This window comes from Narcine bancroftii, chromosome 6 (assembly GCF_036971445.1).
Source record: "Narcine bancroftii isolate sNarBan1 chromosome 6, sNarBan1.hap1, whole genome shotgun sequence".
NCBI lineage: Eukaryota > Metazoa > Chordata > Chondrichthyes > Torpediniformes > Narcinidae > Narcine > Narcine bancroftii.
The window spans coordinates 199286482-199302233 of NC_091474.1; the positions used below are offsets into that span (position 1 = coordinate 199286482).

General features: G+C 39.0%; 1 protein-coding gene across 1 annotated transcript in view; it reads left to right on the forward strand.

Annotated features, from left to right (window-relative positions):
• The window catches only part of tfap2d (transcription factor AP-2 delta (activating enhancer binding protein 2 delta)), an 80824-nt gene that overhangs the window by 52719 nt on the left and 12353 nt on the right, over nucleotides 1-15752 (forward strand). The window contains exons 5-6 of the mRNA XM_069888320.1: nucleotides 2404-2522; nucleotides 13876-14017. Of these exons, the coding sequence (XP_069744421.1) occupies nucleotides 2404-2522; nucleotides 13876-14017 (261 nt within the window). The remainder of the gene's footprint in view (nucleotides 1-2403; nucleotides 2523-13875; nucleotides 14018-15752) is intronic.

Here is a 15752-nt window from a genome sequence, read left to right on the forward strand (position 1 = left end):
TGCCTGGGACAAGATAATTGTTTTGACTGATTCTAATGAGTTTATGGGTGTGATCTTGAGGAGGGGAGAGGGAAATTTGGGAACAAATCCTTCATGGCCTCAAGTCAGGTGATTGGTTGAAATTATAATGCTTGGAAAATAAATCATTTGCTGAACATATTCTTCTCTATTTTTATTCAGGTATTTTAGCTTGGGAAACATGAGAACTTCCCATGCAGCCCACATTAACACTGCTAGTCAATACCAATTGATGTTAGTAGGATCTGATCACATGTAAGCAAGGACACCAAAAAGAATGACTTAGTCAGGCATTCTTGCAACCTGCAATCTAAAATTCCAGTCACCTTGAACAATGTAGCATCCAATGTCATTCCACTTTACCTAGCCCCAGCTGTTAAGTTTAATCAGTACTACATATTTCCCATTATATTTGTTCTACACAAAGCAAAGATTTTTGATCATCCATTGCCAATTCCATTCGAATAACTTGGGCAAAGAGGCAACTCCACATATTCTTAGTTTTAATGTCCATCACTAGAGTCTAAAGTAATGGCTCCTAAAGTTATTTCTATGCAATGCCCAGCATTGAAATTGAACTGAATTGCTAATTGTAATGTGTACCAAGGCACAGAGAAAATATGTGTTTTTGCATGCTATCCAGTCAAGTCTGACACTCGACTAAGAATGGTGGCAGCATAAGTGAGGAAGATGCCCAAAGGTTGCAGGGTAATATGGACAGATTAGGAAAATTAGCAAATTAATTTAGATGCAGTATAACATAGATAACTGTGACATAATCCTCTTTACTTCCAATAATAGGAAGGTAACAAATTAGGAAAAGGGAAGGTACTATGATACCTGAGTGTCATGGTGCAGCGGGGTGGAATGGAGGTCCAGCAGATGGTGAAGAAAGCAAATGGCATATTGGCCTGTATAGCAAAAGATTTTGAACATAGCATCATGGAAATCTTAGCACAATTGTATAAGGCCTTGGAGAGATCATACCTTGAGTATTGTGCCAGTAGCATCTCTGGGGTTGGTGACACCCCCACCCACCCCCATGGACCTCCTCCCATACCAGACCATACAGAATCCTCAGTATTTTTTTTGTACTAATGATACTCGTAAATCCTAATTCCTGAATATCAGAATGTAATAGTATTTGTAGTGAGATTAACAACTAGCAAAATTAATATTACAATATCATACACATAGCCTAAATGTATTTACAAATACTAATTACCACAATATTGTAGATGAAACACCAGAAAATTTGACAAAAATAAGGACTATAAAAATACCACCAGTAACGAAAACACCAGCCTGTGCTTGTAGCACATGCAAAAGAAACCACACAATTCAAAGCATAATTATAATTGGGTAATAATGACAGCTCTAATTGGAGTATATTAGAAGGTTCAAAAAGTAAATTAGCATAGAGTTTTGGCCTTTTAGATATATTGATTCATGTAAGCTAGGCTTTTGAAAAATATTTTTGTTGTTATAACTAACTACAGGGATATTTTTATGAAAATAATAGATTTCTGTTGAACCACTGCACAAACATTTTATAGACAGTCATTTTGGTGTCACCCCCTCTGATGGTGTCACCCAGTGCAGTCCACAACCCCCGCATCCCCCTAGTGATGCCAATGTATTGTGTACAGGTTTGGTCTCCTAATCTGAGGAAGGATTTTCTTGCTATTGAGGGGTGCAGATTCACTGCACTGATTTCTGGGATGGCAGGATTAAATAAGAAGCACCTATCTGGTTTTTTTTTATTATTCCTGATGAAGGCCTCAAGCCTGACATGTTGGTTATCTGTAACTTCCTATGGATGCTGCATAACATTTTGAATTTCTCCAGCACTTTTGTGGATTGAAACAGAAACTTTTACTATTCTGTACAAAAGCAATCATCCTGTTAACCTGGGCGGGATGTGAAGACGTCCTGGAGGTGAAATTGTGGCTCCCCTAATGGTCTGATTATTGAAACAGCTATAAAGCTAATTTAAAAAAAAACCTGAGAGCTTTATCTTGAGCTAGAATTACAATATTCACATGGCTTAAACTTGAACCTGAGCATGTAATTAACTTTAATACATCCAGGCAAACATCTCTTGGACAATGGCAGTCATTTTAACTTGTACCAGTGGTGAAAACAATGAATAAAATGAATCTATTGTCTGTAAACCAGGTTAGGTAGCCAATGAACACCCTTGTTTTCTGTCCATGTATGGTATGAAAATCAGCTATAAACCTCCTACTGTTTCAACCTAGGTTGAACATAGAATACATCTTGACAAAGTTCAAGGAAGTGTATAAATGTGTTAGGTGCTCTTCATTCAGAGGATTTGTTTTTGTTGTGAATGACACTAACACTGATTGATGTTAATGTCTACAGAGCTAAGTCTAAGAATGGGGGACGATGTTTGCGGGAGAAATTGGACAGGTTGGGACTGAACTTACCAGCTGGCAGACGGAAAGCAGCCAACGTCACCCTGTTAACTTCTCTGGTTGAAGGTAAGAGCAACATTCAGAGAAGAGTGATGCCTACAAGTTATTCATGCCCATGTACATTTTCAAGGATTTCACTGTGGCATACATTAGGGCCTATTGAAATAGACAAAGTAGAAATGCTTAATTGGAACTTAAGATGTGTCCTATAAATTAAGAAATCTTAAATGGGATTTAAACATTCACCTGTGCCACCTCAAATATAAAGTATATGCTGTCAGGCTTTGAACTTAATTTGATACATCTACATAATAAAGTACTATAATGAGAAATTTATACTTTAAATGATCTATTGAGGGAAAATCAATCAAGTGTTGCAAAAAAATGAATTTTATCATTGGAAGAAATAGTTAACCCAGCATTGATCTGTTTTTTCCTTCCTGCTCCCTTGCATTCACTTATTCTCTGACTTGCATATTTTGCACAATCTTCACAGCCTCCATCCCTGGAGTGTCCTGAACCCCACAGTAAATTTTGTATTCGGCCAAATCACATCTAACTTTCAGATGTTTGAAGCATTTTATTTCCAATCAAATTCTGTAACAAATAACTAGATATAAGAGAACCAAGTGTAAACTAAATAAATATTTGGCTCATGGATAATAGACTTCTTTTCTTTGGCTTCTTTGTGGCTGACAAGTCCGATACGGGACAGGCAGGCACGGTTGCAGCAGTTGCAAGGGAAAATTGGTGGGTTGGGGTTGGGTGTTGGGTTTTTCCTCCTTTGTCTTTTGTCAGTGAGGTGGGCTCTGCAGTCTTCTTCAAAGGAGGTTGCTGCCCGCCGAACTGTGAGGCGCCAAGATGCACGGTTTGAGGCGATATCAGCCCACTGGCGGTGGTCAATGTGGCAGGCACCAAGAGATTTCTTTAGGCAGTCCTTGTACCTCTTCTTTGGTGCACCTCTGAAATGGTGGCCAGTGGAGAGCTTGCCATATAACACGATCTTGGGAAGGCAATAGTCCTCCATTCTGGAGACGTGACCTACCCAGCGCAGTTGGATCTTCAGCAGCGTGGATTCGATGCTGTCGGCCTCTGCCATCTCGAGTACTTCGATGTTAGGGATGAAGTCGCTCCAATGAATGTTGAGGATGGAGCGGAGACAACGCTGGTGGAAGTGTTCTAGGAGCCGTAGGTGATGCCGGTAGAGGACCCATGATTCGGAGCCAAACAGGAGTGTGGGTATGACAACGGCTCTGTATATGCTAATCTTTGTGAGGTTTTTCAGTTGGTTGTTTTTCCAGACTCTTTTGTGTAGTCTTCCAAAGGCGCTATTTGCCTTGGCGAGTCTGTTGTCTATCTCGTTGTCGATCCTTGCATCCGATGAAATGGTGCAGCCGAGATAGGTAAACTGGTTGACCATTTTGAGTTTTGTGTGCCTGATGGAGATGTGGGGGGGGGGGGGGGGGGGCTGGTAGTCATGGTGGGGAGCTGGCTGATGGAGGACCTCAGTTTTCTTCAGGCTGACTTCCAGGCCATACTAATTCCTCTCCAACAATATCTAATTTGATTGTTTTGGATACTAAGGAAGTTTATTTTAGGAGGAAAATTATTTTGTACACAGCTAATATTAGGAAAAAGTCTAATAAAGAAAGCCTGGAATGGATTAATCAAATAAAACAAATTGATTGCGCAAAATAAAGATCCGGAGCTAATTTTTTTTTTTAAAGTTGATCTAAAAACTAAATTTTATCTTCTTTCTACATACCCTATTGAACAAAAATTGTTGAGAAGTAAAAGTTACTTTTCTATTCATGGTGAAAATACTGATAAGTTATTTGCAGATCAATTGAAAGGTATTGCAATTAAAATAAAAAAACAAATTAATAAGATTTGAATGAGAGATGGCACAATGAAAGTGGATCATTCTAAAATTAGTGAGACTTTCAAACAATTTTATTCTAGTCTTTATACTTGTGAATTTAAGAATAATTTTGCTTCAATGGCAGAGTTTTTAAGAATGCATTAATTTACTCACCTTATCTCAGGACAAGCATACATGGCTGGAGGAACTTATTTCTCAGGATGAAATTTCTAAAGTTATCCCTTTCCAGTCTGGTAAATCTCCAGGTCCAGATGGATTTCCTGCAGAATTTTAAAAATCTTTTTCTAAATGCCTTGTGCCTCATCTATGATTCATTTAAGATGCTTTAAGATTCATTTAAAGGAGGTACACTTTCCTCATCTTTTTATGAGGCTGGTATTTCTCTTATTTTGGAAAAAAAAGAAAAGAAGCAACAGAATGTGCTTCTTCTAGACCAATTTCATTACTAAACATTCATATGAAGATTTTATCTGAAGTGTTAGTGTATAGATTAGAAAATATTCTACAAATGATTATTAACTCTGGACAAACAGGTTTTATTAAAAACCATTATTCCTATTATAACATGTACCATGTATTGAATACACTATATTTGCCCTCTACCCATGTGACAGAATATGTTCTTTCACTAGATGCTGAAAAATTGTTTGACCGAGTGGAATGGAAATATTTATCTGCTATATTAAAGAAATTTAATCTTAGTCCAAATTTTATTAATTGTGTCAAAATATTATACTTGCATCCTATGGCTTAAATTCATTCTAATTTACAACAGCAGAAATGTTTAGACTATTTAAGGGAACACAACAAGGATGTCCATTAAGTCCTTTACTAAAATGATTAGCAGTATCCCTACGACAATGTAGAGAATTTAAAGGATTAATCAGAAGCAGAAATGAACATAAAGTATTCCCTTAAATCATGTGGATGATTTATTGTTTTCTATTTCAAATCCCAAAGTTTCAATATCAAATATGTTAACTATATTTGCTCAGTTTGGGCAATTTTCAGGGTATAAAATAAATTTACACAAGAGTGAACTTTTACCTTTAAAAGGATCTTTTTCTTTGTTTTTTTTAAATTTCTGTTTAGAATAGTGAAAGACTAATTTCAATATTTTGGAATCTCTGTCACAAAAAAATTATAAGAAAATTCTGTGGTATTACTTAATCAGATTAAAATATTATTATCGGGATGGTCACCACTTTCGATTACAATAATTGGATGTGTTAATTTGATTAAAATGAACCTAAATTCTACCTAAATTTTTGAATCTTTTTCAAGCCTTACCAATTTTAATTCCTAAATCCTGTTTTTTAATTCATTAGATTAGGCCATTTCTTCATATATATGGCATGGAAAAAAAACATGTATAAGTAAAGCCCATCTTCAGAAATCTATTAGAAATGGGGGAACATCACTTCCAAATTTTCAATTTTACTATTTGGCGATTAATATACACAGTTTTATTTTATTATTAAAATTTGATAAATCAGTGAGATTCATTTTCCTGCTGGTGAGGTCGCACTTATTGGCAGTGCAAAAAAAACTGACTCAGCATACACATATAACCAAATAAAGAAATGTAAACAAACTGAAAGTAGAAGACCAAGAGAGAAAGAAAACAATAGAGTGCAAAAGTAAGAATCCTTAAATAAGTCTCTGATTGAGTATGGTGTTGAGGAGTCTAATTATGAAGGGTAGCAGCTTTTCCTGAATCTGGTGGTGTGTCCTGTAGCATGTATACCTCTTTCCTGATGGTAGTAGTGAGAACAGAGCATGTGCTGAGTGGTGTGAATCCTTGACTATTGCTCTCTTTTAGCAGTGGTCCCTGTATATGTTCACGATAATGGGGAGGGTTTTACCCATGATGTCCTCGACTGCAGCCCCTACCTTTTACAGGGCTTTACACTCAGTGGTATCGGTGTCCCCACATTAGATCACGAAGCAGCCGGTCAGCACACTTTCCACCATGTTTTCCAATATCAATCCAAATCTCCACAAACTCCTGAGAAAGTAGAGGCACTGATATGCTTTCTTCATGATCCCATTAGTTTGTTGGGTCCAGGAAAGATTCTCTGAGATAGTGACTCCCAAGGACTTAAATTTTCTCACCCTCTTCACCTCTGATCTCCCAATGATCACCAGATCATAGTCTGGTTTTTCCTTCCTGAAGATAGGAATGAACTCATCCCCTGGTTTACAAGTCCAGAGCTCTCACCACTGACCAATCCTCACTGTTTGTGGCCTGGAGGTGAGGAAATAAAGGATCCAATTACACAGTGGGGTGTTGAGTCCTAGGTCTTGAAATTTCTGATCAATTTTGAGAGGATGATGGTGTTAAATGCTGAACTGTAGATGATAAAGAGCATCCTGATATATACATCTTTGCTGTCCAGGTGTCCCAGAACAAGACGGCATACAAATAAATGAAGTCCATCATCAGTATATATTGCTGATTTTTTCATTGCAGGGTTATCACAGGATTCTGACATGTGAAATTTTCAGGGGCTTTACTACATTTAAAATTGTCACTTTTACCCAGGAAATATTCTCCTGTGCCCTCAGCCTTGTTTATCTTCTGGCAAACTACCTTTGTGCCTTGCTCACTGAAAGCAAGCATTCGAATGACATTGTTTTAGATAATTAAATTTTCTGATGCTGGGGTTCAAGAACCCATTTGTGGTGCAGAGGTCTTGCCTTTTCATGTTCTACTGCTGCAATAGGAATGCCTAAAATTCAATACAAATTGCCAAAGAATCATTGTCTAATTGCAATGGTTGTTAAAAGTGTCAATTGAAGGTTTTAAATAAAACATTGATATTTAGAGGAAGTTTTATATGGAGGATCATGATAATTTGGTAAAGATAGATGAGCAAGAGCACATTACAGTGTGTACGGTCACAGTGCCAAGGGCAGCATGGCATCACTCTTCTGGGATACCTTCAGGACCCTGATGGCTACAGAGAAGAGACAGGGTCTCACATTCTTCAAAATTTTCCCCAGTGGGAGGATGGAGCAGAGAATGTGAATGGGGTGGGATGGGCCCTTTAATATGCTGTCTGCCTTGGTGAAGCATTGGAAAGTGTTGATGGAGGAGAGGGAGTTTTGTGTGATGTTCTGAGTAGCATTAAACATCTTCTGCAAATTCTGATCTTGGGCAGAGCGGCTGATGTACCATACTGTGTCACATCCAACGAGGATGCTTTTGATGGTATACCAGTAAAAGAATTCAAGGGACACAGGGAACATGCTGGGCTTCCTTAGCCTCCTGAGGCTATGGGCTGCTAGCGACTGTGGTCGAGGGATTCATGCAGGGCTCTGGACTGCTGGAGACTGACTCAAGAACTGGCTGATGGGGTACAGGTATTGGAACTGGGATGCGAGAGGGTACCGACGGGGTTCATGAGCATGTCAGAGGTTCGGATCTAGAGCTTGGGCTGCAGATGGTTTGCACTGGACCCTGTTGGCTGTGGGGGCCACAGAAGTGCTGTAGGTGAATTCATGCACATTCAGTGTCTTTAAGGGGACTTTCTCTTGATTATTCTTCTCTGACTGTAAGAGGCGCTTCAGGCAATTTTTGCCCATGGTGACCCTTTCTGCCTTATGGCAGATAAAAATAAATTCAGTGCAATATTGCACTCGCTTTATTGTGACAATATATTGAATCTTGATGGAACTAAAGACATTGGTTCTTTCTCTTGACTACTGCGTTAACATGGTTGGTCAGGTCAGATTACGGAAAATGCTTACTCAAATAACTTGAAGTTCTATTGTCCCCAGTATCATTTAGGTGGATAAGGGACTAGGATCTAACTCCCACTCCCCTCCCCCCCAACCAAAGTCTATGATCAACTCCTTTATCCAGCTGACATTGAGAGAGAGGTTGTTTTCTTGGCATCAGGCCAGCAGACCCTCAACTTCCTGTATTCTGTCCCAACATTATTTGATATCTATCTCAAATGTGGTATTGTTAGAAAACTTAAAGATGGAGTTGGAGTGGTATTTGGGTACACAATCATGGGTGTAGAGGAAGGGTAGTAGGAGGTTTGGAGGCTCAAATGTTGAGTGGAATCATGATGGAGGCACTGGGTTGTCCCTGTTATTGCCGCAAAGGTGCTCAAAAAAACTGTCTCCCAGTTGTGTCTAGTCTCTCCGATGTAGATGATGTAGATGAGTGACAATGGAATCAGTAGAACAGGGTTCTGAGGCCAAGATATCGAAGATTGGGGATAAGTTAATTGGGGTCTACAGTATTAAAGATGGAGCTGTATTCACTAAACAGTAGTCTGACAAATATGTCCCCGGTATACAGGTGTCACTGGATAGAGTAGAGGGCTTGGGAGAGGGTGAATGCGGTGGATCTGTTTGGGTGGGAGGCAAGTTGGTGGATCAAGTCTGGGTGGGAGGTGAGAGTTGATATGAGGCCATGACCAACCTCTCAAAGAACTTCATGATGGTGAATATCAGTGCTGCTACCAGGCAATAGTTATTTAGATCCATTATCCTGGTTTTCTTTTGTACTGGCTTGATGATGGCCTTCTTGAAATAGATGGAAACTATGACCTGCTTTTAAAAACATTTTTTTTTAGGGATACAGCACATTAACAGCGCCATAGGCCAGGAGCCCAAATACATCAATTAACCTACAAACCGTATGTTTTTTTATAAAGATGGGATGAAGCCAAAGTACTTGGAGAAAACCTACACAGATCAGGGGTAGACCGCGCTGGATTTGAACCTGAGTACCTGGTGCTTTAATACCACTAACCACTATGTTATCCATTCTTTAACTATGCTGTTGCAGGGAGAGATTAAAGATGTCTGTGAATTCACTCAGCCCCCTCTCAGGAACTCTACTCCAAATTAGCTTTAAAAAAAATTACATTTTTGAAATCCGCATTAACTTCTCAGGCAGTCTGAAATTTATGCTCAAAGTTGGTTCTGTTCTATCAAACTGAGACCATAGTATTAATAATGAACAATTTTCTGCTTTATGCCCAAGGTGGTTGGTTTGTGAAGTAATTGCATTAAGGTAAACACGGTTTACAAATGGAACTTTGATCCTAACTTCAGGATGCGATTTCACAAAAAAAAATCCCATTTATAAACAGAGCAAATTGCTCAACATAATCACATTGATCCACTTTGAAGTTGTCCTATTTTGTGTGGTCTGAGAAGCCAAGTGATGACAACCCTGACTCATACTGAGATTGAAGTTTCTTGAGGTTAGCAGTCTCAAGTAGGTTTCCGAGATTAGAGGGGAATACTGTAATTGTCTTCATTTTCAGATTGAAATCTAATTCTCAATGTCTTTATTTGGTTTAACTGTGTGCTATAAAATGAGTTTTCTAGCTTCATTAGAAAATATTATTGTTTGGCAAAAAAAATCCCTCTTTCCCCCCCTTCTAGGTTGAGTTACTAGACTAGTAGCCAAAGGTACATCTAGAAGGATCTGGAGACAAGAGTTCAAATCTTTGACCATTAAATACATCTGGAATAAGTAGTTGATGATGTTAATCATGAAATTATTGCATTATAACATGGCCTTAAAAATTGTACATTTGTTCTACTTAACTCTGATTTTACCTTAGCTCTGCTTTTTCTACTTTCCTCAGTTTTCCATTCTTTCCATTGTTTTCCTCCCACTCTAATTATCTCATTTGTTCTACCATATAACCCTATAACCATATAACCACTTACAGCACAGAACAGGCCAGTTCGGCCCTACTAGTCCATGCCGTAACAAATCCCCACCCTCCTAGGCCCACTGACCAGCACCCAGTCCATACCCCTCCAGTCCTCTCCTATCCATGTAACTATCCAGTCTTTCCTTAAATGTAACCAATGATCCCGCCTCAACCAGGTCTGCTGGAAGCTCATTCCACATCCCTACCACCCTTTGCGTAAAGAAATTTCCCCTCATGTTCCCCTTATAATTTTCCCCCTTCAATCTTAAACCATGCCCTCTAGTTTGAATCTCCCCCACTCTTAATTGAAAAAGCCTATCCACGTTTACTCTGTCTGTCCCTTTTAAAATCTTAAACACCTTTATCAAGTCCCCTCTCAATCTTCTATGCTCCAGAGTAAAAAGCCCCAGTCTGCACAACCTTTCCCTGTAACTCAAACCTTGAAATCCTGTCAACATTCTCGTGAACCTTCTCTGCACTCTCTCTATTTTGTTTATATCTTTCCTATAATTTGGTAACCAAAACTATACACAGTACTCCAAATTTGGCCTCACCAATGCCTTGTACAATTTCATCATATTCCTTATTTATCCCTATATCTTGTCCTATTGGTAGTTTAGCTGAAGATTTATCTCTGTTTTTCTGCTTTCCATCTATGGATCCAGTTGCTAGCTTAAATCACTACAGGATTAATTAAGAAATTGGCTCCAAAAGATAATCCTAAACCAGTTGAGGGACTTACCACAGCAACTTGACTTGGTCTCCACCTTTAGCATCCATGATTAAACCAATATTCTGAGTGTCGACTGATATTCAGGCATTAACACTAGTCTGACTATAATGAATCAATTGTAGAAGCAATTGAAGAGTAAACAAGCTGAATTATCTTGTGGCAGTTTAAGATTTCTAGCACTTCAGCCCCTGGATCACTGCACTGGGAGGCATGTCTGTTGACTCCTATCCTGTTTTGAATCATTTTATTATATTCCAATCAAGTTCAGCACAGCAGATCCCTTTCAGTGTGCACTTCCACATCTCTCCTAATTTGTAATCGAACTAATATTGACAGTAATAAGTTAACATTCTTTATGCAGGGCAAAGTTGGCTGACTGGAAATGAAAATGAGGGAAAAATTAGTCATCACTACCCTCTTGGAGTCAAAGTGTAACATCTCTTCAATGAACAATGAAGCTCATTACAATCAGCTCCTTGATTACATTAGAAAGATTACTCTTTATAATGGCTCAGTGGCTAGAAACTACATGCAGCTGAATAATGCAGTGGAGGCAGACACCAAGATCAATTATCTGTTTTGAGATAGAAATTTCTCAGCTGGCAGTGTGATTGGCTGTTATATCTGCACTCAGCATTCTAGAGTTATCTGGTGCACCCCTCCTAAAAAGCGATTGTAACTTTGTGGTTGATGGATGACTATATAATTAGGATACACAAAAGTGCTAGAAAAACTCAGCAGGTAACACAGTGTTAAGTGTGAATGGATGACCAACATTTCAGGCCTGATCCATTCGTCAAACTATAATCAAAAAGCAGGGACTACAAAAGAATAAAATGGTGGAGGAAAGGAGAGGAAGGAGAACAGGCTAACAGGTAAGAGGTCACAGGTGAGAGGGTAGAAGAAAAAAAAGCTGAGTAAGGATAAGGGGAGGAGGTACCTCTGAATGGAGAGGGAAGGGGTGGGGAGCTAAAGGGAAGGAGATGGAGAGATAAGGAAACTGAGAGACTTGGGGAGGCAGTTTGATGGAATCTGGAGATCAGTGTTAATGGCACCTGACTTTGATAGTGCCCAGACAGAATATTAGGTGTTGGTCCTCCAATTTACAGGTAGCCTTGGTTTGGCAGTGCACGAAACCCATGTATATGCGGGAATGGAATGTGGAATTAAAATAGGTGGACACTGGAAGGTTCCTGTTATTGCAGCAGACAGAGAAAAGGTGCTCAATGAAATGATCTCCCAATCTGTGTTTAGTCTCTCTGATATAGGGGAGCCACAACAAGATCAGAAGATCCAGTAGATAACCTCTGCAGATGAAGCGCTGCTTCACTTGGAAGGACTGTTTGCAGCCCCGAATGATGCTGGGCACAAATATAGCAGTTCTTGTGGTCACAGAATACTAATGGTGCATTTAATTGGAAGGGATCAGTGGATGAGGGAGTCCTGAAGAGAGTGGTCCCTGCAGAAAGCAGAGAGGGGAGAGGAGGGGAAGATGTGTCTGGTGGTGGGATATTGTTGTAGTCCCTGCAGAAATCAAAGAGGGGAGAGGAGGCTTGTTTTTCTTAAGAAACATCTTGGTTCAGTGGTAGTAATTCACTGTATCCTTAAATAAAAGGGTTGGCTCCCTAATCCCAGGATTATAATACAATTCAGACAGAGTTTAATGCAGGAAAATATCCTGGTCAACATGCCTCAACTAATTGCTCTGGAAATAGATTATGGATTTCTTCTTTGAGTGGGATATTGTAGTGTGCAAAGCAAATGTTTAAACACAAAAACATGACCATATTTCAAAAGTGACACATAAACTGAAAATAGTTCAAAATAGTTATTCTCTTATTTATCATGATAAAGAAGGGGCCCATTTGGTCTATTCAGTCAATGCCAACTCTCGGTTTGATCACTTGGTCTCATTCCCACACATTTCCATATAATCTATTCTCTCTTTCCTTCCCATCAACTCCTTCCTGATTCTCCTGATGCCCATCTACACTGGGAGTAATTTATAGTAACCACTTAACCTAAAAACCTGTACATCTTTAGAATACAGGAGGGAGCCAGAGTACCCTGGGAGAACTCGTGTTGTTGGAGGGATAACAGGTAAACTCTCTACCGACTGCAATGGAAGTCAGGATAAAATTCAGGTCACGGAAGCATCAATTTATCGGCGACGACCTGCTGTGCTGCCCTGTATCCCCTATGGATCAATAGATTCTCTCTCTTACCTTTTATGATATTGTTGATATTATCTCTTGTGGTTCATGAACCAACACTGCACAATTACTCTCTAACAAAGACTACAGGGGAACTTAACCACATTTGCTGTGTTGTTACTGTTTTTGCAAATGTCAAGCTAAAATGGCACGAGACCAAAAAAACCACACCAATGCTTTGTAATCACTCTTGCAGTCTAATTTATTTGTTTTAATAAAAATCTGTAAAATTAATCCTATTTTTATGTATACATTGTAACATTTTTGTTTCCTCAATCTTATTCTGTTTTATTTGTCTTTGTATTAGTGAAAGTTATTCAGGATTTATTTTACTGACTTTAATTGCACAAGTTTGTATCCACTGGTGCCACTTTTGCTATCTCCGAGCAGAATAAATTCGACTTATTTGCAGATTTCTTTTTGAGAGCTGTCAGTTTGCCTCTACAAACAGGAAAGAGTGAAATACATTTCTCCAAAGGTGTGGTGCTTTAAATCATTCCCCCCTTCCCCCCTCCCTCCCATCAAATATGTGCTATTCTGCCAAGACAAACTGCTGTTTGAGCGAAACCTGGTGATGATCCAAGGCTTTGAACATCACTTGTTGCCGCTGGATGGTTAGTGCTGTGAATTGCCAACAGAAACTTGTTAATTCAACTAACAGCTACCAGTATGGTTACTGCACAATGGAATGTGTATTCACACACAACCATATGGCATGTGTACTATGTAATGTGTATCCTTTCATAATAATTAGTATTTAACCACATCATCAATTAGTCAAGTTGGAAAACTGGTTATATTTTGGTGGAGACCCTCTAACCGAGCATATCTTCCTGTGCAAAGTAAGTCCTCCAGGTACCCTCATCTTTTGGAGTAAAAATGTATTTCTTCTTGCACTAAGGTGAAGCTCTCCACTTGGCCCGGGATTTTGGCTACACATGTGAGACAGAGTTTCCCGCCAAAGCAGTGGGGGAGCAACTTGCCCGACAGCATCTTGAGCCCAAAGAACAGACGCCAAGGAAAAAGATGATTCTAGCAACAAAGTATGTAGATTACTTGTTTATTTTAATAATTTCTTTCATTTATTTTCCATCCACAATTTTCTGCTTTTCTTTTCAACTGCTGATTCTTGGTTCTATTCAGCTCTGCCTTTCTCCATTGGCTAAGAAATTGCTTGTTCACCTTCGAAACGGCATGGTGGGTCATTCTAACACTGTTTTAGAAAGTACTATGAAGATCATGTTCTTCAAATGTAAGGTTCACAGAAAATAACATGGTAGTTTTTTCCCAAACTAATGCCAAGCGATGTGGCATTCTCCATCAATCCATTGTATAGTGCTGCAATTGGATGGAATCCATACTTTGATTTACAAGTAGAATTTTGAGAGCCAGCTCTTGAAATGGAATTACCACAATGAAAGCAGTACTCCTTGAACTGAAGTGGGAGATTACTGATGGGAGGCTGCAGTGTGTGAATGGTGTATTTTTCAAATTTAGAAGAAAGAGGAGTGACCTTATTGAAATGTATAAAATCCCAAGGAGTATGGTAGGGCAGATAGTGAGAACCTTCCACAAGTGGGAGAGCCTTGAATGAAGAGACCCTCTTCATTGCCATTTTCCAGCTTTCACTCATACATTTCAATTGAGTTGAAATATGTATTGTTTTGTGTACCAAGATACAGTGAAAAACTGCTTCGTGGGCAATCCAGCCAAATCAGCTCATACTTGGTACAAAAGGTAGTTCAGCATGCTTAGTGCAACAGATAGCACGGCTAGCAATCCGCTGTCAAATCTGGCACTGTCTGTGAGTACATTCTTTTCATTCTTTGGCTTGGCTTCGCGGACAAAGATTTATGGAGGGGTAAAGTCCACGTCAGCTACAGGCTCGTTTGTGGCTGACAAGTCCGATGCGGGACAAGCAGACACGGTTGCACGGCTGCTTCATAATTATGCGAGTTTCCCCTGGGTGATTTGCTTTCCTCTCACTTCCCAAAAACATACAGATTTATATGTTAATTGGTGTATTTGTGCGGCATAGGCTTGTGGGCTGGAAGTAAAAAAAAAAATTATTTTCAAAAAAAAACCAAAAATGAATAATACAGTGATACTATAGAGCTACACAGTGTTACAGAGAAAGGTGCAGTGAACACAATGCAAGCTCCATGCAGGGACTCAGCATTTAAACATCACCAGTAGCAGAAAAAAAGTTTAGTCTTGCTGCAGGGTTCCAGCCTAAAATGTTGACCATACATCTCTCCCGCTAGTGCCGCTCAACCTGCTGAATTCTTCCATCAGATTGTTTAGCTTCCTATTTTAAAATCTGCAGTCCCCTTTATGTTTCCAAGTTTGTGTTGAAGTCGCATGCACATTGGCAAAAGTGAAATCTACAACAAAGCAAATATAAACCACCTGAAATGAGTTTGTCATGAAAAATAAGCATTTACCAGTTTCATCTAAAGATCCACAGATCTGAATTAAAAAGAAAAATTTTTGGAAACACTCAGGAAGTCAGGCTGCATCTATGGAAAGATAACAGGACAACATTTTAGGCTGAAGATCTTTTATATGAAATGGAACGTGAGAAAGTAAGTTCGTTCTCACATAACTGAGCTCTTCTGTTTCTAAACTGCCCGATTTCCTCATTCTTTATCCTTTATCACCTGACATTAATTCCAAGATCTATTTATCTAATGTCATCCCCCACAGATTTTTTAAAAAATTTCATCATTTGTGAATAATATGGTTTGAATTATCAGTAATAATAATATTTTAAAAAAT